This window comes from Thalia democratica, chromosome 9 (genome assembly GCF_965202585.1).
Source record: "Thalia democratica chromosome 9, ktThaDemo2.hap1.1, whole genome shotgun sequence".
Taxonomy (NCBI): Eukaryota; Metazoa; Chordata; class Thaliacea; order Salpida; family Salpidae; genus Thalia; species Thalia democratica.
In genome coordinates, this window is record NC_139173.1 from 30,907,339 (window position 1) to 30,933,401 (window position 26,063).

The following is a 26,063-nucleotide window of genomic DNA, read 5'->3' on the forward strand; positions in this document are numbered from 1 at the left end:
TAAGAAAAAAATATTAAGTAAAAAATAAAATAGTGAAAAATTTAAGTGAATAAAAAAATATATATAGTACTTTTAAGTAAAAAAAAATATTTTCCAGTAAAAAAAAATTAAATGTTAATTAGATTCTTTTAAATAATAAAAAAAGTTAGAATATAAAATATCAACTAACTTAATAATAAAAAAGTTTTAAAAAATCAAAAAATATTTAAGATTTACAAAAAATTAATAATAAATACATTAAATAAAAGTCCAAAACAAAAGTTAATAAGATTAATATAAAAAGTCAAATTAAATGAAATAAATAACTAAATAAATTTAAATGAAATAATAATAAATATAAAAGTCAAAATGCACAATTTAAATAATGAACAAAAATCTATCAAAAAAATTTATATAAATAAAAATAAAAACTAGATTATAAAATTAGATTCTAACCGTTATTAAAATAAAATTACCAAAAAAAAGAGTTTTGTTTAAACCTTTTTTTTTTGTTAAAAATATAAATTAACTAATTGTAGCTGTTGTATTATTTTGTTTGTTTCATTTAAGTCTAAAGCTTATATTTCCTTTTTCTTCTAAAAATGTAAAAATAAAATTGCTTCTGACAGTACTTTTTCGCAAGTCTTGGTTAGATAAAGAGAAAATACAGAGCAGGAGAAACTTAAGAGCTAATTAGACTAAAACGCGTGCAAATACTGATGCAACGAAGATAAAGTTCAGAAAAATATAAAATAATGATATATAAATTAGGTTTAAAACTTTTATATAAAACAAAAAAGTACAATTTTAAGTATAATTTATGGAATTACAAAGCCGTAACAGAACTTTTTGTACAATGCATAATAAAAATTTCAAAAGACGGATTTTCTCTTTTCTAAATTTATTTAATTGTTTCACTATTTCGCATGCTCGTTTTTTCTGTACAAAAGTATCTTCGTGCAATTTTGTCCCCTTATGCAATTTTGTACACTCGCGCAATTTTAACACCTACCCATGTAAAATTTTATTTATTATTATTTTTTTAATCTTGTTTTATTTCATATTTAAATTTAGTATAATTATAATATAATTTATGTTTACATCAATACATGTCTATTTTTAAATAAGGATTATTTTAAGTATGATAAAATTCTAGTTTTATTTTTATTAAAATAAAATTTTAATTTATAATAGTTTTTAAACACATTAATTTAGTTTAAATAAAAAAAAGGTTTTACATATTGAAAAAAAATTAAATAAAATTAATTTAAACCTGGTTAAATTAGAATGAACTACACTAGCACATGCTTATTATTTTTTTTTATAAAACATAAAGGTTTTATTATATTTCTTATTTAGTTATTTTAAGTTGATATTTTTTGTGCAAAATTGACCCTCCGTGCAAAACTGTCTGTCGTGCAAAATTGACCTTCCGTGCAAAATTGTAACTCGTGCAAATTCGACCTTCCGTGCAAAATAGTCTTCGTGCAATTTTGTCCCCTCGTGCAATTTTGTGCCCGCGTGCAAATTAGTCTTCGTGCAAAAGTATCTTCGTGCAATTTTGTACACTCGTGCAATTTTGTTCTCGTGCAATTTAGTCCCCGCGTGCAATTTAGTAACCTCGCGCACTTTTGTCTTCGCGCAATTTAGACCCGTTCCCAGTAGAATAACTGCCATTGTGATGAGCGAGCCCAAAACTACATGCAGGGTTGCCACTTTACCTGGAAACCTTGAAAAACCTGGAATTCAACAATTTAGGCAAAAATAACCTGGAATTTGAGAAATTTTGAAAAAAACCTGGAACTTTGAACAAAAAATCTGGGAAAACCTGGAATTTTCAATAATTTTAATATTTTCAGTTCTAAAATTTCAATTTGACACAAAAAATCTATCATATAAATAAGATTTTTTGCATCAAAAAAAAAAATTATTAAAAAACTATTTAAAGTAACTTTCTAGCATCTTTTAAATGTTTTTGTACTATAAAACACAGTTTCTTTTATAGAAATTAACTTAAAACTAAAAATAGACCCAAAGATGTTAATTTTTAAAAACCTGGAAGAAATTTGGAAGACCTGGAAAATTTTCGAAAAAACAAGTGGCAACCCTGTACATGGCACTTAAAGGCAAAGGATATATTTATAAATAGTTTAGAATTTTATTTATTTTTTTCATGACTATTAAAGAAGACATAAACTATCTATCAAGCTTATACTCTATTTAAAACTATTTTTAGACGATAAATTTCAAACAGATTATTTGAAGTAATTGAATCTTAAGCAATGTTATTTTAACGAAATTTTTCCAGTTTAGCAGTAAAACTGATATAAAATATTTCGAATTTCAGGAGGTCATCTATAGAAAAAATGTATATAATGTAAGATAAATTACAGAAAAAAATATTTATTAGACAAAAGACAATAGAAAAAGATGTTTAAATAAAACTAAAAACATTCAAGTGCTATTAACTAAAGTCCACTTGATTTGAATAAGTAGTTATGATTACTCAATATTCTTGATATTACTAAGTTACAATATTCTTGAGATTAAGACTTGATATTACACTCTAATAGTTACTACAAATAATATGAAATAGAATTTTAAGGGTTAGGCAAATTTTTAAGATGTATGATTTCTAGAACGCTTTAAGCTCAAATCTGATTAAAGAATCGTTCAAAAACTAAATTAATATCACGATTACAAGTTGTTTGCTATAAAATCATAATAATTAAAAGCACTAAAATTCACCACCAGAAGCAAATAATGATTATTAGTAATTTGATATTTAATAAGATACTTCCTCCGATTAAGTTTTATTGACGTAAAAGTGCACAAATTGTATAAGTAAGCACCCTATAAGTTCAAACAAAAAGCTCGTCGTTAGAATATTACAAATTGAGTCACTTGTAGTGTCGGTGGTTCCTACATTTAGCACCGTATAGCTTCTACAAAGACTGTGTTCTTTGACACTTGTAAACAAATATGAAGTCGCAAAATGCAAACTTCGCTTCCGTGGAAACCTGACAACTAAAATACGTTACTATAACATAGAAATTAAATTCATGATACAAGAAAAAAATTCTTTCAGTTTTAAATCAATAGTTTCAACAACTAAAAAAAGTTTTAACTACTAATAGAAACAAAGCTGCATTTTTAACTAGAAAGATATTAGTAATTTATTTTACTGCTAATATTTTATCCGAGTAATTAAAAAGAATTTGTCATATTATATATATAATATTATATATAACGGCTAATATAACTTTAAAAAGTTTTATTCGCCGCCGGTGTAAATACTCTTTCAAAATAAAAAATAATTTTCTAACTATTAAGCTTATTTTTTAAGAGTTAATATTATATTGTACTTTTAGCGTCGGTTACTATTCTTTGAAATATCTTTAATAAATCTATAAACTTTAGTTAGGTATCTTTATATTGCTAAAATATCATTATATTGCTATTTCGATTTAGTTTTTAATTGTTGGTAGCATTTTAGTTTTATTTTCTAAAAACAGACAGAGATGATGTTTTTATATAGTTTTTCTACAGTTGTCATTAGTTTGTAAATGCAATTGTCAGAAATTATTTTCAACTAGGTTTAGTGCGACTTACATTCAATCTTAAACGGCCATGCCATCATTGAGTCAAAAGAATGTTTGTAAACGGATGATTCTCAGAATTCGGTAAACCAGGAACTTTTACCTTGATACTATCTTACATATAAAATGATTAGTTTCGGGTTTTAAACGATTATTCTTTGAGTAATAAGCTGGTATGCCAGCATTTAATTGCAGGTGTAACGATAAATTTAGCTTCTATATTGATATTAAAATTTAATTTAGTCTTGGTATTACTTTCAAGAAACTCATACAATTTGAATTTAACGTATCTGTATGAGGAAGAGAAATACATATTATTACGTCACTATTGTTTGTATCTTCAGCTTTTGATAAAATACTTAACTTTATTCTGCTTAAAGCCTTACAGAAATAGTAATTTAAGATCCCTGTTTAAAGTTTATTCAGAATATTTAGTTTCTTTTAAAAAAGTTACTATTAGTATATTTACTTTATTTATACACTAATTATTTAAAAATTAATTGTTGTGTACCTTACAAAACTCATCTTAAAATGATGAAAAAACTTATAAAAACAACCGTGCAAAGTAGTTAGTAATAAAAAAGTGGTTTGAACATCAATTAAAACAGGTTTAACGTTGTTAATTAATATTTTATTTATTAAGAATTTCCTTTTTTAAATTTATTTATACTAAGTAAGGTTTTGATATATTTTGTTTTAAGTTAAGCTTGCTTAACCAATGTGTTTTACATTAAAAAGGTGAAATAAATTGTAAAACAGTTTTTTCTTAACAGAACGGTTTTGTAATGTTCATTAAAATTTTTGCGGGCTCAATTCCGATTCTAGTGCTTGTGTGCCTCGCGTTGAACAGCTTGAGCAGCCAAGATACAATAGTGGAACACCGGGAAAAGAGAGACCTAGCCTCAAGTTTCGTTAATAAATTCGGTACTAAAAACAAAACGAAAGACGACGAGATGAAGCAGGCAATAGAAAGCGTGCAATCAATTGCGGAGTCGTTCGACAGCACGGAGGACCCTTCTTACGACTACGGCGGCAGCTTTTCAACGCGAGTCTCTCGCTCGTTAGTGTTTTTGTTGAACTTGATAGCTGTGTTGTTAGCACACAAGTTTGTTTATCAATTCAGCTTTGCTTAAATACTTTGAAACAATTTAGTTTTTAGCACTTTTGTTAGATTTTGTTTTTTCCATGTTTGTTTTAATCGAATAAAAAATCATAATAACAAAAAAAAAGTGTTTGGTTTGCTTGAAATTTTAAGGTTTTACTTTTTAATATTTTCATGTGTTCGTTCTTTAAATGTGGTAGTTTTTATTTAGTTCGAATAATAAAGACATGAAATAATCACCTTTTTTTGTTGTAAAATTAAATTTAAACCATTCTAATAAAACTTAAAGGATTCTCTTACTTCTACCGTTAGCTTAAAAAGAAGTCAAGAGAACTATAACAATTTTTTACTATACTTTTCAAGCTACTTAGTTTAAGTTTAATAAGTAATTTTATGTTGAGTACGTTAAAACATTTAAATATGTAAAATCGCGTGTTGTATGATAATAAAAGAGTTTATTATAACAAAAAACTAACAAATATTTTCTAAATTGATGAATTTTTTATACTTTTATTTAAATCACAGTTCTATAACTAAGCTCAACAAATTAGGGTCACCTTATTTATGTAAACCTGGGTTTACAAAACTATTTTTTTTATGGTAAAAATACATCAGTCTCAAACTCTACCCCTTGCAATGATAAACGTTTTCTGGGAAAAAGTGAGTGTGTTACATCATATGTAATTTTACCTGCCCCATTAATATTTAACTTAACTTATCCAAAAATAAAATAAACAAAAAACTATCTTTTAAACAAAAAAAAAACCCTTGATGACACGCTATTTGGAGAACACTCACAAGGCTAAAATCTCAACACTAAAAACCACAAAGTGTGGGAAAATCATGAAGCTCAAATCCCCAAATAAGTTTTTTCCTGGCGCTACAACACAAGAATCACACCAACAATCCAATCATGTGATCATCGCCGTCATAGTAAAACCACAATCAGTTGTTGAGAAAATGCATAAAACTAGTATTACAATGAATACATTAGCACTAAATAACTATCTTAAAGCTTAATAACTAACTATTTTAATGGAATGTTACTCAGAAACAATTAAAAATTGATTTAAAAAAAAATACTAAGGAAAAATGTAGGTCTTTCAACTACTATATTATTATTTTTTGAATGACTTGTATTGTGTGTATGAACCATATTTACTGGAGTAAAACAGCTGTGGTCAACCTCAAATCCTCTCAAAGTATTCAGTATCAACTTACTAACTTGCAAATTAAACACGTCATTAAATTTATGTTAATCAGTTTTCAAAAACAATGAATTTGTTGGAGTCAGTGCAGGTACGCGACAAACATATCTTACAATTCTTTTTTGCATACAAACAATTTGCTTCAAATGACAACTAGCAGCACCACCCCAAGCAGATATCCAATACTGGTTATGAGGATAAAACAAACTATAATACACCATTTTCAAAGTACTCGTATCCAAATAATATCTTAATTTTGAGATCATAAAACAACTTCTCGAAAGGTTAGATTTAAGGTACTTTAAATGTGCCTTCCAATTTAAGTTATCGTCTAATACCACACCTAGGTATTTAACATTTTCACTCTGCTCAATCACAAAATTATTTACCTTTAACACTGAATTCATTCTTTTTTGAAGTTCTATTAAACAGCAAAAACTTTGTCTTTGAATAATTAATAAACGATCTACATTTACACAGCCATTCTTCAATTTTCTTCAACTCAATATTTATAACAGCATTAATATGGTCAATATCACAATGTTGATAACTCAGACAAGCATTGTCTGTAAACAATCTCAATTTAATACTTTTAGCTGAAAATAAGTCATTTATGTATACACAAGAAACAACAATTGACCATAACAAGAACCCTGAGGTATCCCAACATTCAAAATTTCACGCTCAGAAACATCATTATTTACAACAGTAGACTGACTTTTATCTTTCAAATAACTTTCAAAAAAATTTAACATTTAGCATTTTATATTATAAAATTTAAGTTGTGATACTAAGATTTTATGATTAACAGTGTTCAAAGCTTTAGTAAGATCCAAGAACACAGAACAATTTATCTTTTTTTTTCACCAGCTTCAATTAGTTGCTAAACAATCTGGTTTACTGCTTACTCATTCGTACTATTTTTTCTATGCCCATATTGTTTTCAGCGCAGTAAATCATTTGGCAGAAAGTAACCACTCAGTCTCTCACACACTAATGACTCAAAAATTTTAGAAAAAGGAGACAAAATATAAATAGGCCTATAATTATTTACATCATTTTTTTAACAATTTTTATAAATTGGCACTACCTCAGCATGTTTAAGAAAATTAGGAAACACACCATACTCAACACAATTGTTATACAATATAGAACGGTAGGAAGAATTTTTTTTTGTACTAAGATTCACAAAACGAATACTAGGGACATCAGAACGCACTTTCTTATTAGGGTTTATTGTTTTAATATAGTTGTCAATTTCGCTCGCTGATATATTCTTAAAAACAAAATCATGTTTTACAGAACCCAAGAAAAACTAATCATAATCACAAGCTACATATGTTCTTTTTTTTATTTAATCATCAGCAATAGACACAAAACTTTTATTCATAACATTACCTTTATTTTTTGGTTGAACAACAAAATTACCATGTACATCAAGCATTTTTTTTTTGAATAAGAGATAGGCTTAGTTGCAACAATATTGTTTATTATTTTACAAAAGGCTCCCTTTGAAAAAACTATGCCAACCTCCAACAAGAAAACATAACCTCGGCGCCAAAAGCTATATTAATAAAATGTTAAAAGCTGAAACCTTGCAGTTGATGAGTGGCAAAAACTAACTGGTGACCGCAATAATTGGCGGTATCCCATTAGCAACGACTGTTTTGTAGAGAAATAATCTAATGAGATTTTAATGAGAAAATTTATCCATTTATTTTCTATTTTTACCATATTCACTGCGCGTCGTTTCAGTTTTGTGTAGTTTATTATCCTGCGAGCACTAACTGTTATGGTTTGTAACACTTGACCAAATAGAATTTATTTTGTAGTTAACGTATATGAACAAGTATAAGACAAAAATCAGATTTTTTTAATCATAACTACTAAATATGCACTTATTGTTGTAACTCTACGCTTTTGATATTAGATAATACCTTCATATGTTAAAGGTTATTTGTATATAGAGTCATGGTTGCCACTGATCAAGCTGAGAAAAATTTCCTGACTACTACCAAAATTTTCCTGACTTTTCTAAATCAAGCTCTTAAATTAAACTTATTCTAATATACATAATCTAACACTTGAAACTATATAAAGCTTTCAATCTAATTTTGTTACAGGCTAAAAACAACAGTTTTTTTTTGCTGAATTCTATCATCAAACTTCCAGTACATCACTTAAACCATATGTGTATGATTGATGTTTGTAACAAACAGCTCTATCAGCAAAATACTTGTATTATTACCTTATAAACACAGCTTGTCTGAAAAAAGACACAGTTTTTAGCATTTCCTAGCATAAATGTATCTAGATAAACAAACGACAATAAGGAACTTTTAAAAAGTTTTATAAATATATTCTACTAATTTATTCCAGGTGAAGGCATTGGAAACAAAATAAAATATTTTTGCAAATTTCTAGAGAAGTTTTGGAATTTTTTTCTGACTTTAAAGGACTTTTAATTAATTTTTACTATTTGAAGGCTTTGGAAAACAAGGGATTTTGTAAATTTAAACTGAAAAATCTAATTTTTATTTTAAATTTTATCAAATTTTCTGATTTTTTTTAAAACCCCCCATTTTTTCCTGACTTTTGTCATTTTTGAAAATTTCTCCTGACTTTTCCTGACCGAGTGGCAACCCTGTAGAGTACTTTTTTTAAGTAAGTATTACTTGCAAAATATTTTTCCTTTGTAGTTGATGGTTTTAATACTTTTTGTATATTAAGTTTTTGTTTATTAAGTTTGGGTATGCAACTCGATGACCGAGAGGTCTTTTTGCTATCCAGGTCATTGAACCAAAACATTTTTAAGCAAAAATTTTTTTTTTTTTTTTCGCTTTTTGTTCAATAAACTATTATTATTATTATTATTATCATGATTTTATATCAAAAGTAAAATAAACTTTGTTTTAATAATTAAAATAAATCAAGTTTAATGATGTTGTTTTTTAAGCAACCAAGATCAAGTATAAACTTTACTCAAATTGTTTGTAATGTTCTATGTAGGGGGCACCTGATGCAATATGAAATCTTTTAGAAGCACGATGAAAATTGCTTTCAGCAAATCTCATAAAAGCAACAAAACAAAAAAAAAGTTTTTTAGCTGTTAACACTTTTGGCTAATGCAGGGTTCCCCAAAGTGGGCCAACTTGTCCCCTTGGGGGTCATGACAAAAATTTAGGGGGCCATGAGCAGTAAAGGGACCACAGGGCCATAATTGGAAACTTACACCAGATATTCTGGAGTTGATGATGAAGAGCTAAAAAAAGTTTTTCGTATTTAAATGGTAGTTTTTTGAGTAATCTTGTTGGAGGTGGCCATAGCTATTTTAATTTCTAAAATAGGGGCCTTTTGAATACTTTTTTTGGGAAACTCTAGGCTAACAGCATTTAAAGATTTCGTTTCATATATATTGCAAAAAAAGTTCGACAGAAAAACATTCAGTAATCTAAATTTGAGTATTTGAATAAAAAATCAAATTTGATAGTTAGAGGAATTGCTAGAAGCTATAATCTATCAGTTATTAGTTCAAAATAAATGATAAGTAATGCAAAATATTCTATCAAAAAATCACAAGGGAACGTATGAATCTTATAATACTCTTATATTTTAACTTGCCAATACTTGTGTCTTTTACTTTAGAAACAGTATTTACAACAATTTCTAAAACAAACAGTTTGATTTTCATTCTACATGCTGTTCTTTCCTTCTGTGGTGAAATGTAGAATAATATTCTTTTAAATTCCTTACCACTACATAGCTCATTGATGTAACTCTCAACAAATTCGTAGTTAGTAAAAAGTAGTTTTTTATGTTCATTAAAATAGACCCATAAGTGTCAATTGTGTATTTCAAAAATATATAACTGCTTTAAATCTGTTGGTATCTTAAATAGAAAACAAAGACATGTCAATAATTTATTTGTTTTTACACAGCGTTAGAAGGTTAAGAGTCGACATCCGCAAATGCTAAAACGTAATTCAAGCATATATTAGAAAAAAAACTTCAGTATGGAGTATGTATACATTTTTTGTTTAAAAGTGTTTTCAGAAGTTACCAAGTAAAGTATTTATAACTCACTTTTCCTACAACCTTTGTTATTTTTATTTTTTTCTTTACATAGAGTATTTTTTATTATGTCTAAGTGGTGTATGACTCGATGCCAGAAATCTTTTTAGTACACCAGGTCCTTGGACCAAACTTTTTGAGCGCTTTGTTTTGTCGTTCAATTAAAAATGCTATTGTAAACTGAATTAAAAGTTCAAACTATTTATATAGTACTAAAAGTTAAATAAGTTTTAATTATAACATGAGCAACTAGAAATAAAGCTGAAACTAGCCTAGCGTAAATACTTTTAATTAACTTCATAGATCTTTATACTTTACATAATACTTTTTTAATATTCTTGTTCGAGCTGACCCCTACCATAAAAGAGTATAAAACTTTCTACAAAAGTAAAAAGCTTAAATTTAACAAACTAAAATAAACTAATTTTTTAAAGGTTTTTTGGTTGAACAACTTGAGCTTTATGTAAGTTATGGATTTTTTTCTTTAAATATTAAGTTTCCAAAAACTATGTAAAAATAAAGTGGAATTTGTATAACAAAAAATTTTTTTTTGTCATGTTTAGTATAAATTTTTAATTTAAAATAAGTAAAAAAACCCTTATATTTTGAATAAAAACAACAAAATAACACTTTTTCACAGTTTAATGTACAACTACTTGATTGATACAGTGACTGATCTACTTATTGACGTTTTGACACAGTTTCCACACATTTTTACAAAAGAATAACTGAATTGCATGTAAAATCACAGTGTTAATAAATAAAAATGCTCATAAAAGGCTAGTTTATGTTTCTTCGGTTTCTTTTTGTATAGGAACATCGTCTGCAAAATAAAAGTTGTAAAAACACTAAAAAAGATAAGTGAAATGTTTAAGTAAATACAAAAACAACTTAACTAAAAACTAATCAAATTTTAATGTTTTATAGGTTTAAAATATTTGTTAAGACTAAAATTTTCTTATATAATTTCTTTATAAGATTTTAGTATTATTGAAAGTTAAAATTTTTATAAAACTATTTAAGGAAGCTTAAAATAAATTTATTGTATTTTAGAGCCACAGCACCTATATATACACTTTTAAATTGTATAACACTTTTCACAAGGACCTTATCAGAACTCTGTTAAAGAGAAGTAATAAAAAAAACATAAATATGAAAAACGTCTTTTAGTGTTTTTAAAGACTTTTTAGATTTTATTATGTTGTTTGAAAAAATAAACTAAATTTTATGTGCTAATGTTATATTTGATTGTAATTAAATTAATTCAGTTAATAAAATTAGACACAAGTTTTCACTCTATTTTTAGAAAATAAAAAAGTATCCTGAATACAAAGATATATTTTAGATAAAAATTTATTAATGTAAACTGAAACATTTTTCTAAAAATAAGTTACTGCACTAAATACAATAAAATTAAATTATAAAATTTCCACTTATATCTTACGACTGTTTCAGCCAAAAATTTGACCTTATAATAATTTCAACTTCGTTTTAAAACATAATAAAATAAACCTTCTTTTTTCCCCTAACAAAAAAGTTGATTTATTTAGTTTTACAATTTTTTGAATACACAATCAAAGAAGTCTGTCTGAATTAAAAAAGAAATGCTTAAAAAAATAGCTTAAAAAATTCTGATTTTATCAAACATACTACTTATCTAACAAAATAACTACAACACTTTTTTTTCAAAACCTTGCTTTGTTTAAAACTGTAAGTAAGACATTTGAACTAATTTTGCTAAAACACAAAAAAAACTAAACTCTCACCTCAACTAGGCAAGACTTTTTAACAAAAACAATCTAATCCCTGCCGGCTTGCTCGGAGGAAGATGAAGAAGAGTCCTCCCCGTCGTCGAACGACAAGCTGCTCTTGCTCGAGTCTTCCTCCGCCTCCGAGGAGTCCCAATCCCCAGACGACGAGGAGCCGTTGTGAGACGAGGACGCTTCGGAGGTGATGGAGGACAAGGAGGTGGAAGACGCGTAGCTCATGTGCGACTTCCCGCTGCTCTTCGAGATCCTCCGCGAGATCTCCACCGTGAGCGCCTTGATGCCCGACGGATCGGGCAGTTTAGAGCTCGGGTCTTTCCCGTTGGTGACGTCATCAGCGGTCTTACCGGCCAAGGATTTTGTCTCCGACTTGTCTTCTGCCGGTTTCGCTCCCTCGACTTCCTCATCTTTGCGAGCTTCTTCTTTCGCTTGAGACGGCTCGTCTTTGCTCTCGGACTCGGCTATCGTCACCGTCTTCTTGTCTTTCACGTCGGGGACGGGGATCTCCACGTCCTCATCATCGTCCTCCCGCACCTGGCTCACGTTCCCCTCCTTCTCGCTGATGCCGTGCAGCAGCTTGTTCCTGGACTGGGTCGCGTCCGTGTTGCTGCTCGTCGCCAGCCCCGGGCTCGGCGTGACCACGAGCCTGCCGCGGGACACGTCCGTGTTGCTCGCCTCCTCGTCCATCTTGATCTTGGACCACGTGCGGATCGTCCGCACCCCGAAGTCCTCCAGCTCGGGCTTGGGGTGGCTCGGCTCCTCCTCCTGCGTCGTGCTCCGCTCCTTGCTCTTCCCCTTCTTCCCTCCCTTCTTCTTCTTCTTCTTCGAGCTCTTCTTTTTGGCGGCCTTCTTGGCCTTTTTGGCTGCGGAGTTTGGAATTTTTACAAAGTTGAAAAAAGCCGACTCTGGTCTGATGTTCATAAACTTTCTACTTAATAATAAACATAATCTGTTTTTTGGAATACTTGAAATATATTGAGTTTGATATTTCAATGAATTCAGTTGTAAAATTAATTAAACTCTTTTATATCTAAACAGTAAACCCTGAATTAAATTCAATAAACAAATTAAAACTAAACTATAACTTACAAGCAAGATTAATAACAAAAATTCTTAACAAACTGCCATAAAACATACTACTTCACGCTATGTCGTAAAAAAATAAAGTTGTTGATAAATTTAAAAATCTTAAACAAAGTAAACGAGCTAATTTATAAAAACTAAACGTAAAAAATCAACACAGTTTGAAAACTTTAGACTACTTTAAGCAACTCAAAGCACCTGTTATTACAATTAAAGAGAGTTTTTGTTTGTTTTTAAACATAAACTTGTACTAAAAAAATATTGTTATTGTGTATACTTTAAAATAAAAACTGATAAGTAATTTTATTATTTATTTTCACAATCAATTATTTTTTTACCTTTTTTCTCGGCTTCCTGGGCCGCTTCGAGTGCAGCTGAAATATTTATTATTTTTGAAAAACATTTATTTATTTTCAAAAGTCTTTATCGAATTATTCCTAATTGTTTACTTATACCAAAAAAATTACTTAAATGTTATAAAATAATCTAAGTCAAAAGTTTTAAAATGTGAATAAAAAACTTGGAGATTTAAAACTTGAAAACAAAACATCTTTGTGAGCAAAATTGGATTTCAATCAAAGTTTAATGGAAACTAAAGTTATGCCTAAATTAATTCTTTAAATTCAATTAAAACATGACTGTTAATCAAATAATAAATTTTTAAATATTTTTCAAACCTCGTTCCGCTTCAGCAGCTGCCAGTCTTTCGGCTTCAATCGCTAAAAAAATTAAAACATTTTTTTAAAAATCTGACAAAAAAAATATCATTATTAAAATGACTTTATAATTGAGTATGTCAAGTTAAATAAGCGAAGAACAAAAATGTATTTAATTTATGGCTTCAGCAAGTGATAAGTATTCAAAAACTTTTGAAAAAACAAAAAGCTACAAACTTGTAAACTCGCATTAATAAAATATAAGTCCAGCTTTTACTTTGTACTTAAAAATTTAAAACAACAGTAAATGATTAATGTTTTAAAAGGTTTAGAATTTTAACAAGTTAAGAAAAGTTTAAAAGCTTTTTTAATAAAAAATATTGTTCTAAAAAACTTAAAATAATTTCAGAATAATTAGTTGTACACAAAGCACTTCAAAAAAGTTGTATAAATAATTCCCAAATCTTTCAAAATCGCACACTTGGCAGAAATTTAACAAATATACAATACAAAATATACAAATGTAATAACATACAGTTGCTCCCCTTATAAAATATCGCCAAATTACCAAAAATATTGCTTTTACTTTTTCGCCTCCTGCACCAAAATCACTCACTTTTGAAAGCCACGATTTGTTAAAAACAAATAAAAAAAAATCCCCGAAAAAAAACCCCAACCTGCTTCGGCCTTCCTCTTCTCCTCCAACACGAACAGGGGGCCGGGATCTTCGGAGTCGGAAAATTCCCCTTCGTCGAGAACGTCGTCGTCGGTTTGGGGCTCCTCGTCTCCCAGGTCCCTCATCCTCGGCAGCACTCGCGACACCGGCACCTCCATCGCCTCTGTGACGTCATAACCAAGTTTTGTGTGCGCTTAAACTTTTTAGTTATTTAAAACTAGTTTGTTAGTTGAAGTAAACTTGAAGGGTTTTGAGGTTGATTGTAATAAAATGTTTTATGCATTTTAGCTTTAAGAATTATTTATAAACCATTTTTTTTAAAGAATATAAAAAAGAATATTACAAAGAATAGTTTAAAATTTTAAAAGGTAACTAATTAAAATAAAGAGTAAAGAGTTGAAGTTTTTGTATGAAAATTTGTTTAATTTTTAAAACTGGTTTCTTTATGATATTCAAAACATTTAAATTAAAATGCTTAATGTGAAGCCAAGATTTGCAAGATGAAAAATATTGACTTGATTTTTTAACAAGTTTATTGGTAAAACAAAATGTTTAGGTTTTTGAGATTATACAAAAGTAATTTTTATCTTTTAGCTAGCATGCTTATTTATAAAATCAATTTCAAACTTTTTTATGGATCATTCTGTAAAATAATTCTAAACGCAAATTAATCGTTCAAAAATGAAGAGTTGAAAACAAACAAAAAACACTCAACAAATTTTTCAAAAAAAAAATTAAAAATGTAAACAACAAACTAAATTTACATACCATAAAAATTTAAAACAAGTGAAAATCTGTTCAACTCACTCATGGGGTCGAGGACCATGTATCCGTCCCACTCGAAGTGGGTGGCCCCGAACAGGAAGTTGATGTAGTATTCGGCATCCCTCTCGTGCGACACCCCGTGGACTGCGTTCAGCATTATCGAGTAACCGAAGCGGGCTCTGAACAATTACAACGTTGATAAGTAGTTTATTAAATCTGATGAGCAACAAAACTTGATAAGTTGTTTTAGTTTTTTTAACTTAAAGCTGGATAGGACTAAAAAAAAAAAGATGTTAATTTGTATGTTTGAATAGACAGATTTGTCTACTTTAACCCAGGATTTCCTAAACTTTTTTCAAAAGGTCCCTTTAAAGAAATTAAAAAAGCTATGACCCCCTCCAACAAGATTTCTCAAAAAACTACCATTGAATACGCCTAAGACCTTTTTTGCTTTTCATCACCAACTCCAGAATATCTAGTGTAAGTTTAAAATTATGGCCTCATGCCCCCCCCCCTGTGGCCCCTTTGCTGCTTATGACCCTCTAAATATCTGTAATGGCCCACTTTGGGAAACCATGTTTTAACTAAACCAGGCTCTGAAAAATTTGAATTTTAAGAAAGATTAAGCATTGAATATTAATAAAACTTGTTAAAAGTTGTAGAGTTATTATAAATTTTTGTGTATAAAAAAGATACTTTGATAAATACGCTCATTAAAAGAGCACACTAAATAAGATGAGTGGTATTTGTTTTGTCATTTGTAAGATAGCCATAGTTGCCTTGCTTTTATTTAAAACGTAACTTTAAACTGGTTATAACTCTGCACTACTTAAAAGGATGTGTGTATTTAATTAGTACAACGCTTCAACAGTATAAAAGGGAAATCTATAAAATTTACAAACCCGTTTGATTTATAGATTTCATGAGTTTTTCAATACAAGTAAAAGTATTACAATTGTTTTGAGATATAACGTTTTAGAAGTTTGAGTTTCTTGGGATTTTTGGAAAATATGCATAAAAAATTTTAACTTTATAAAAATTATAACATAACATTTTTCAAACATCATCAAAACACTTAGATGAAATAATTTATCTACAGAATATTGAAGATAAAAAAAAAAACTGCAAAACACGAGGTAACCGACCTCAGCGACTTGGGCCTGAACTTTCTGGCCTTCACCGGGTCGACGGGCCCGATGAGCCTGCGCAGCTTCCTCACGGCCTTCTCCGCGGACAGCACCACGGCCAGGCACGGTCCGCTGGTCAGCTGCTTGATCAGGTTGTCGAAGAACGGCGCCTCTTCCTGTAGGTGGAAAAAACTTGTGGTTATTAAAATCTTAAAATAGCTTTATAGTGGCGATCTGACGGATTAAAGCATCCGAATGATTTTCATGCAGGAAAATCCTTTTTTGGTCTAGATCCGGCCAGATCCCAATTTGAAAAATATATACGGACCCGGTAGATCACTACTTTTTAGGTATTTTTGTTTAAAACAAGGTTCGCTTTCTAACATGAACCGCTTTTTCAGATGACAGTCGAGTTAAGTTATGTGGTCTTTAATAATTCTATAAGCGTTTTTAATCAATGTCAAAAAAATTACACACGGACCGCTTATCGAGATCACAATTAAGTGCCAGGATGGTGAATTAGGTACCTTGTTTTTGTAGATTTCTTCCGCAGTCTCCGTGTCCAAATCGATCATCTTCATGTGGGAAAGCATCAAACCTTCTTCCTCGAACTGAGCAATTATCCTGTCTGTATATTTGATTTATTTTTATTTTATGTATTATTAGTTTTTTCAAGTTGAAAAAAGTAATTAAGGCGGGATTTATTCAACTATCATAATCAAACAGTTGTTTTTTTTTAATATTTAAATTTAGCTCTTACGTACTATAACATTTAAGTACGAAATGTTACTTTGAACAAAGTTTTTAAATAAAAATACAAGCAAACACAATAAACATAGACTATTTAAAGACTGTTTCTCAAAATAAAAACAAAACCCTCATTTGTTCATTTTGAATTTAAAAACTGAAAGTATCGCACGCGGATGATTTTTTATGTTAAACATACAGTTTGGAACAATACAAATACAAAACCCTCACCCTTGAACTGGAATCCCTCGGGCTTGATGAGGGCCAGGGTCTGGTCCTGTTGGAAGAAGGCTCTCAGCTCGTTCTCCGCCTGGTCCTGGTTGTCGCTCCCGTGAAGCAGGTTCACGCCCGCCCCTTCCACCTGGTACTTGTTCCTGAAAAAAAAAAATGCCTTAGAACATTTTTTAAAAGATGTATGCAGTGTCTCCAAAGGTGTTTATAATTTTTTTCAAGGCATTCTGAAATTTTTTCTAGGTTTTTGAATGTACACATTTGTTTGTCTAATGTTTTTGTATAGTTAAATTTATGGTAAAAAAACTGTATTAAATAGTATAAAAAGATTGAAAAGATACTGTGATGTAAATCTTATTTAAATTTGTTTTATACTTAAAATTTTTACACCCACCCATCCACCTGGTACTTGCTTCTGAAAAAAAAGTTGCGGCGAAATCACTTTTTTTTTGTAACTCACACATTTTATAGAACAACAAAATTTTTACTGGTCAAAAACTGCAGCGAAACACCGCATAAAATATAACAAATACCACAAAGCTGCATAAGACAATAAACGACTTTGTTAACTAAAAATTTGCTTGGGACATTTATCAAAATATATCTACATACTTTAGGCAGTCTTTATACTTATCAAACTGCTGATAACAAATGGTCGTAGCAACAATACAGAATATTTTAATTCAAAAAATATTGTACAATTTTTTTTCCAGTAAAAATCAAGTAAAACCAGTTGGAAAATATTTAGTTAGATTTTTTGACAAGTGCTTATTGTTTGATGGCAAAAACTCCTCAGCTTTGCCGACGAAGGACAAAATATTACTAATACTTAACAAGAAACATTCACACCTCAGGCAGTCCTTGTCTTCATCCAGCTCTTTGGGATCGGAAGGTCCGATTGCCCTCTTCCACTCGGTGAGAGCTTCTTCTCCGGTGAGGCACAGGACCAGCGACGGGCCGCTGTTGAAAGTTTCATGTTTTCAATCAAACTTTTAATACAGGTGGTGCTTGAACGGTTTGAAGATATACACTAGGTTTAAAATTAAAATAAAGTAAACTAAGTTGTTAAATAAAAGTTGAAATTCTTAACAAAAGATCTTATCTATCATTTCACAAAATCACCATTAACACTTTTTAGAGGAGCTAATTTATACATTACAAAGCTTAAATTAAAAAAAGAAAACAACAATAGCTATGTACTAAACAGTCATGTTATTCAACTATGTCTCAAACTGTTATTAACACTTTTTAGAGGAACTAATTTGTTACATTAATGAAGCTTAAATTTAAAAAAAATGGAAAAAATAATAGCTAAATAATTAATAATAAACAGTTAAGTTATTCAACTGTGTCTCAAAAGATCACAACGCACCTTTCCATTTCTTTGACGAGGTGCGAGTAGTAGTCTTGTTCGCTGTGCTCCTTGTACAAAGCTTCGATCTGCTCTTCCGTGAAGACGAACTCCTTTTGAAACGCCACGTCGAGGTTGAGTTGCTCTATCTCTTCCATTATTTCCTCTGAAAACATTTCTTTTTGTATTGGAATATTCGAAAACGAGAAAATAAAAATATACAAGTTCGTAAACAATTTCAAATCTTTGGTTGTTAGTATATTTATATTTAATTTATAAATTCGAACTGGTGTAATAATAATATAATGAAGAAGTTTTGTTAATTTAAGAAACTAGTATATTTATAAGTTACAAAACTATACCTCTGTACTGTTTCAAAGCACTGGGCCTGATTATTGCCAGAGTTCTTTGCAGTTTCTTACCGCTGCCAGTCCTCCTATACCTCGAGCTTGCAGCCCTGCAAACAGTTAATAAGTTTTACTAAGCTTTGAAAAATTAAAAAACAACTTCAATTTAAGATGATAATGTTATCTTCTATAGCTTAGTTTCTATTTGAATAATTCTGCTTTAAAATATCTTGAAAGAATTAAATAAATATAATTTCTCCCCTAGAAGTTGAGATCTTTTTATTAGTTTTCAAAAAATCAAAACATATAATATAACGATGTTGTCTAACATAAACAGTAGTTAAGTAAACAAAAAATATCTTTCTAAGTAAAAAAAAATAACAAAGAAGAATAAAAGTAAGTTTAATTAATATAATGTAAAAATTTAAACATTTTTTACAAAATAGTACCTGGTCGGGTTTATTTTGGGGTAGGTGGGAGTTTTCATTTCGGGGAAGAAAAACGCGATTTCTCTTTCGGCCTCCTCCGCGGAGGAAGACCCGTGCATCCCGTTGATTGCCGCGTCCGTACCGTACAGCGCCCTCAAGCTGATAAAAAATTATAAAATGATAGTCTAGTGAGCTAAAGTTTGTAAACGCGTTTATAAATGAACACTGTTTTCTGTATTAACTTCTGAAAACAAATCTTAAACAGCCACTAAGTTAAAAAAATACTTTTGAAGTTGCTAAAATTAATAAACTTCATGACGGTCTAATGTTTTTAAAAACATTCATTACTAAAACTTGATTATAATTTTACTTTATTTTAACTATGAAAGCCTAAAAACGATAATTAAACTCAGCAACAAAATATAACTGATACTTAAACGATAATTTTTAATCGTATCGCAAAACACACCTTTCGGGATTTTCGTCTTTGGCGACGGCGGCGTCGAACGGGCCAATCAGGTCCCTCCACCGCTGGATGGTGTCCAATCCGTTGTTGAGTTTGTCCGTGAGGGCCAGTACCACGGCGGGACCGCTGGTCATGTACTCCACCAATTCCAAGAAGTAGGTCTGTGTGAAGTTGAAAAATATGTTTGATGACTTCTAATATATATATATATGTATTTATTTATCTAATTATATAAAAACTATAATTTAAACAGCTGTTTCACACATTGAAATGTAAAATTTCATGTGATCGTCAGTAAGTTACAGTTTATTATAATAGTGAACAGAAATTTTGATTTTAAAATTTTTATAATAATTGTGACGTAGTAATGGTACAGTTTATTGTACGATTAGCTGAATTTGAAATACGCTGTGAATGTTATTTTATGCTTTTTAGGAAAGTTTAAAAAGGTTATTTTGGAAAAATGTTTCAAGCTATTTGAAAAAATTTTTTAGACTGTTGGGAAAAATGTTATAAAATACTCGTGTTTGCCGCTTCGATTTTATTTTGTTTTAATATTTAGTTGGTTTTAATTTTGTTAAAAAAGTATTTTTGATAATGGATGCATATGTTTTGTCTTTTGCTTTTCTTGTTAAGTGTTACGTTCTTATCTGATTTTTCGATTTCTATTTTTTCTAAGTTACAAAGTTTGCAGCCGAATTTAGTATTGAATTTTAATTTTGTCCTGTTTAATATTTCCCATTTAATTTTGTAGTCTGTATTGTTACCTATTAAGTTCCATATGTAATTCGCTAGTTCTGTTGTGTGTTTTTTGTTAATATTGTTGAATGATGATTTGTGGTTTCTGTATTTTTTTTAAAGGTATTTCCTGTCGATCCTATATACTGCTTTGTTGTTTTATTTGATGTTACTGTTGCTTTATAAATTATATTTGACACTAGGCATTCGTTATTTAAAGGGCAAGGTTCTTTACGGCAATTACAAAGTTTATCTTTTATGGTGCTTTTATCGTCTATATAGCTTTTGTTTTATATTTTGTTGTTGTGAGCTATCATTCTACTTCTGAAATTATTTGTGCAACTGTAAGATATTTTGATTGTGTTTCGGTTGAATATTTTATGGAGTGGGTGGTTTTCGTCAAATGATGTAGTAATCAGGTTTAAGAACTGTTTGCCTATTTTGGAACTTATATTTAGACTGAATGGTGGGTTGAAATATATTATGTCTCGTTTTCTTTGTTTTTTATATCTTTCTGGTAAATTGGTCTTATCGTATTTTAAGGTGTTTTTATAATTGGCCGAATTTAATGCTTTTTGGTATTCATTTTTTACATTGTTGAAGGATTCTTCGTTATTAGATAGTTTTATTAGTCTTCTGTTTATTGTTTCGGGTAGTTGTTTTAGTATTTGTCGGGGGTGGTTGGAGTTGTAGTTTACGTATAAAATTGGTGAGTTTGGTATATATATATTTATATACATTATATTATATTAAAATATATATGTATACATATATTCTCAACTTGATATTTGAAACAGGTAGAAAATATAAATAGTTAAAGTGAAATTATTAAAAAGTTAAAGTTTTAATTAAATCTTAATGTTTATAGTAAACAAATTTAATGTTCAGCAATTAAAAAACTTAAACAACAGTCTGGTAAGCTAAAGTTTCAAAATAAAAATTTTTAAACGAGTTTAAAACTAAAAAGTATTTTAAGTATTAGATCCCAAAAGACATACTAAAGTCTGCAAAGTAAAAAAATATGATAAATAACTTTTAATTAAATGTATAGTCAACAAAACTTTTGAAACACATAAAATTTTCGTAAAATTGTAGGTAAGATTTTGGTCAGTTAGTTTTTAACAACTTCGTTCTAAGCGACTTTGATGTTTTAGTTCTACTATGTTTTTCAACTTGGTCTTTATGATAAGTTTTCAACAGAACTTCTAAAAATCCAACAAAAACTGTCTTGTTAAAAAAATGTATAGTCCAAATGCTTGATGAAAATTCTTAACTGCATACTTTGTACGTTTTAAAACATCTAACAAAAATATATTTACTTCATTTTTATGTTCGCTATAGAAATCTTTGACAATTTCTTCGGTGAATTCCACTTCGACTTGATCGACAATTTCCATTCCACAATCTAATATCTGTTTGAAAAATCATTATTTATATAAATAAAATTATAAATTTTGCAAGATCTTCAAAAATAAATATAATTGTATAACTTCAAACTATACGTGTTAAAATTTGTAAGGAATATCAAGGGTTTTTTAATTATACAAGCAAGTCAAACTAATAATAAATTTTATAACTGTTATAAAAACACTGCTGTGTTATGTTGTGGGTATTAGAGTAAAATGGTGAGAAAATTTTATTTAAATATATGAAATTTAAGATGAATCTCATAACTTTTATATGAAATCTTCAAAAAACTTTCAAAACTGTTTATAGCATCAAAGAAAACATGCAGAAATCTTAACACATTAGTCACTGAGTTTTAAAGATAAAATAATATAATTTTATAACTCGTGACATTACACCAACCTACATCATTTAAAAACTCACTTTTTCCATAATTTCTCCCAGTTGGTCGTTTTTAACCACGTCCGGTTTTATAACGGCGCATGTGAGCTGCCTTGGAGCTGTTTATTGAAATTAAATAAAATTAAATTCTTAGCAGTTTTTTGGTGAACTCAAAAACTTGTTGTTTTGCTACTTTAAGCAAAGCTGTACAACAATTGAAGTTTTTTGTTAGTTAAGTTTTTGTAATGCTTAATATTATAAATTGTTGCATACTTTACTTGAACAATCAAATAAAAATCGGACAAAAATAGCATAAAAATTTGTAAAAAAAATCTAAAACTGTTATATTTCGACAACTTGCTTTTATAATAAAACGTGATTTCAAATACTTTTTAAGCGTGAGAAAATAAAATTTGTTTGTTTTTAAATGAAATTATTTCTGGAATATCTTAAGTAATTAATACTTTAAATTATAAAAAACTGTAATGAAAAAACAATGTTTTATTGTCAAAGATTGTAAACAGTCGTAATTTTCAACTCCTAAATTATAAAAACAATTAAAATTAAATTTTATTAATACTTTTATGCTTTTTTTTATTTTTTAAATAGTTGTTATAACTGGTTAAAATCAAAGACGAACATCAAATTAAAACATTGTTTTTAATTACTTGTATTACAAGATAAAACATCACAATAAAGCAATATTACAACTACAAAGACTTGGCCGTCAAATAATATGTAAAGAATGTAATGCTTGAACAATCACACAACAAATTTAAATAAAAAAACATTTTCCTATTTCAAAACATTTTGTATTTTATTACAAGTTAAACTAAAAGTATTTTAAACAAAACATTCTTAACGAAAAAAATTGAATATATACATTTTTTTAAAACTTAAATACGTATTGACTTATTAAAAATATTTTGGACTGTTATTTACTATGACTAATGTCAACTAAGTTCACAAAAACTAAATATTTAAGTGCACAATAAGGGTGTAGGTAGTAAAAGTTTTTATATAAAAGAACATTAGCTGTTATATGATTGTACTAGCTATAAGAAACATACTAATAAAAATTATAGTTTTATACAAAAACTTAAGTAACATAATTTTTTGCATTAAACTAAAATAGTATTTAAGCTTATAAACGTTATTTTTGGTAAAAATTTCTTCAAGCGTATTTAAATTAAAAAGAAAAGTATTTCAACTTTTATGTTTTATTAAAACGTTATTTTCTAAAAGTCATTATAGTTTCGTTTATGCACGTTTTTTCAAAATACCCTTTTCTTTGAAGAAGTTTTATAACTATTGTAAATGAGAAAAGTCAAAAAAAAACTTATACGAGTTTGAACCTTACTGAAAACGATATAAAAATTTAAAATAAAACAAAATACAAACTTTCATTAAACATGTTTGAAAAAAATCTAAAAGCTAGTAAATTTGTATATATATACCACATCATCACATTATATATACACGCTTCCTTAACTTGAAAAAAATTAATTTACAAACTAGACTATTTAACAAATAGTTATTTAGAAAATTAAGTTAAACCTTACTTTAAAAGACAGTAACTCTATCAAACATTTCAAACAAAACTTCTAACCTTCATCGAACAAGGAGTCTTTCTCCTCCCCGTCGTCATCCTCCTCTTCCCCCTCCCCCCCTTCAGCGCCCTCCATCTCCGTCCCCTCGGTATTCCCCTTCACCTGTGTCCAAATAATTCTATAACAATAAGCTGTAGAATTAATTTTTCCCTCCACCTGTTCCAGCTTTGCATGAGTCGTTGTGAGTTTAGTGAAAGCAACACAACACGTTGCGCTTTATGAATTGTCAGTTTATTAAGTATTTTTAAGGGGATCTGTTCTTGGTATTGCCCTTCGCCTATCAAGTTAATTCTAGCTGTTTCACGAGCCGTTGAGAGTTTAGTACATTGTTTCAACATAACATATTGTGTTTTATGGATTGTTAGTTTATTATACTTTTTGTTAAAGTTTCACAGGCAAGAGTCTGAATAAGCAGTGCTATCACATGAATGAAAATTTTGAAGTTTTGATTTTCCGGTACTTAAAAATCGTTTAGATAATCAGGTGTAGTTAAAGTCACTGAACAGGAGACTATCAAGGAAGTTGATCATTTAAAACTTGCACTTAACATTTTAATATACTTGTAGTGTGAAAAATACTTAACTTAATTTATATTTTCAGCATTTGATATATAAATTTAATGAACCTAAGAACATGTCAAAACAAAAAGAAATTGTTCTGAAATTTATTTCAGGAAATTACTGCAACAACTCACTTCAACTCTCTCGCAGAGTCCCTTCTGCGCGTCGTTCTCGATTTTTATCAGCTTGTGGATTTCGTTGGACAGGAGAGGGGCGTTGCAGCCTCTGACGTTGCCCATCAACGTGCCTGACTGTTAATGCGTTACATGATGAAAAAAGTGTAAAAACTCGAAAATTTCAACAACTCACGCCGTAGAAGAGAAAGTTTGGCTCGCATCTTTCCCTGAGGTGCTCCAAAGACTCGATGTTGTCCACGTTTGCCTGGATGAAGAGTTAATACGTTGTTACGAGTAAAATAAGTAAAAAAATAGGATCTCTTACATGACTTTAACTTTCATCAAAAAAAAAGGAGAAAATTACTGCAATTTACAGCTTGATACTAAGTTTTTAATTTATCATCTGAAATCTTAAACAATTAATTTTATGTAAAAAGTTTCATGTTTTGTAACAAAAATGACTAACAGTGGCGAAATTGAGCAAGGGGTCGCCCAACTCGTTCTTGATTTTTCTGAACAAACCTTCCACCGCTTTGCAGGGCCCCGTCCAATTCAAGTGGGCGTCCACGACTTGAATGAGAAAAATATTTAGTGTGTGAAACTATTGAAACGTTTTATTTTAAATGTTTTGTATGAATAATTATTAAGTGCAAATTAATTATTGTTTATTACCAGGTTTCAATGGGAAAAAGTCCGACCTTACCAAATATTAAAAAATAGTAAATCTGGTAAAAACTAGAATAGTTAATTTGAATTTTTATTAATATTATTCAAAAAATCTCTTTGCTCTGTGAATTGAGCATTTTTTATAATCAACATAAACAATTATATAATGCTTTAGTTGCAAACTCACCGTACAAAGCTGGTTTGGTGAGCAGTGCGTCCCAATCACCTTGACTGCTTACAATCTCCTATCAAAAATTATAAATTATATAAAATTATAATTTTAAAAACTTTTTTAAACTTTTGAGTTAATACTTTTTTAAGCTTAATCATTTTTTATTTACCTAAGTTTTACGTTAAAAGCTTGTCTAGTTTTTAATTCAGCAAAGTTGAAGCTGTAACTAAAATATTATAACTTCTGTAATGCTAATTTCAACATATTTATAAAAGTTAAAAAAACATCAATTCAGAGAAGTTCATTTATATTAAAAAACTGTTTTATTAACTTATATATAACATCTTGAAACCAGCTTTCTACGAAAAAAATATAAAATTAGTCCTACAAGATTGTAAGTTATTTCTTGTTATAATCTAATACTTGTTTATAGTATACTTTTTACAAATAGAACAATTTATTTTCATGAAAAATTATTACACTTTTTAGTAAGAAAACTTAAAAAAAAATAAAATTACTTGCAAAGGAATTTCTTTTTTAGGCGCCATATCAAATACAAATATCTTCCACCGACAAGCCTTTTTATTTTAACTTTACAAGCTGAATAAAATAGAGTTTGTGAGTGTGCTTTTATATTTTTAGTAGCATAGTTGACAAAGAAAAACTTATTCAACAGACGAAATAGTAACGTTTTAGCAGTTAAAAAGTAAATTAAAATCATGGCTAAAATTTTTTCCAACTGGCTATTCTAATTGAAATGTACAAGCACGTAAACAATTTTTAAACCAGTCTAAACATTTTAAACTAATTA

General features: G+C 28.9%; 1 protein-coding gene across 1 annotated transcript; it reads right to left on the reverse strand.

Moving 5' to 3' along the window:
* Positions 1-10,626: 10,626 nt before the first annotated feature.
* LOC145845183 (thioredoxin domain-containing protein 3 homolog) lies at positions 10,627-25,854 on the reverse strand. Its single transcript, XM_082952606.1, has 21 exons — positions 25,771-25,854; positions 25,268-25,325; positions 24,881-24,984; positions 24,608-24,679; positions 24,433-24,549; positions 23,738-23,840; positions 22,171-22,247; positions 21,660-21,752; positions 19,606-19,763; positions 19,158-19,295; positions 18,724-18,818; positions 18,383-18,527; positions 17,860-17,970; positions 17,011-17,153; positions 16,560-16,660; positions 16,051-16,208; positions 14,948-15,084; positions 14,142-14,303; positions 13,486-13,527; positions 13,147-13,182; positions 10,627-10,782 (listed from the first exon to the last, which is right to left on the reverse strand). Exons 1-21 carry the CDS (start codon positions 25,798-25,800, stop codon positions 10,745-10,747), a joined length of 2,118 nt encoding a protein of 705 aa, XP_082808732.1. The 5' UTR covers positions 25,801-25,854; the 3' UTR covers positions 10,627-10,744.
* Between the last annotated feature and the right edge of the window lie 209 nt (positions 25,855-26,063).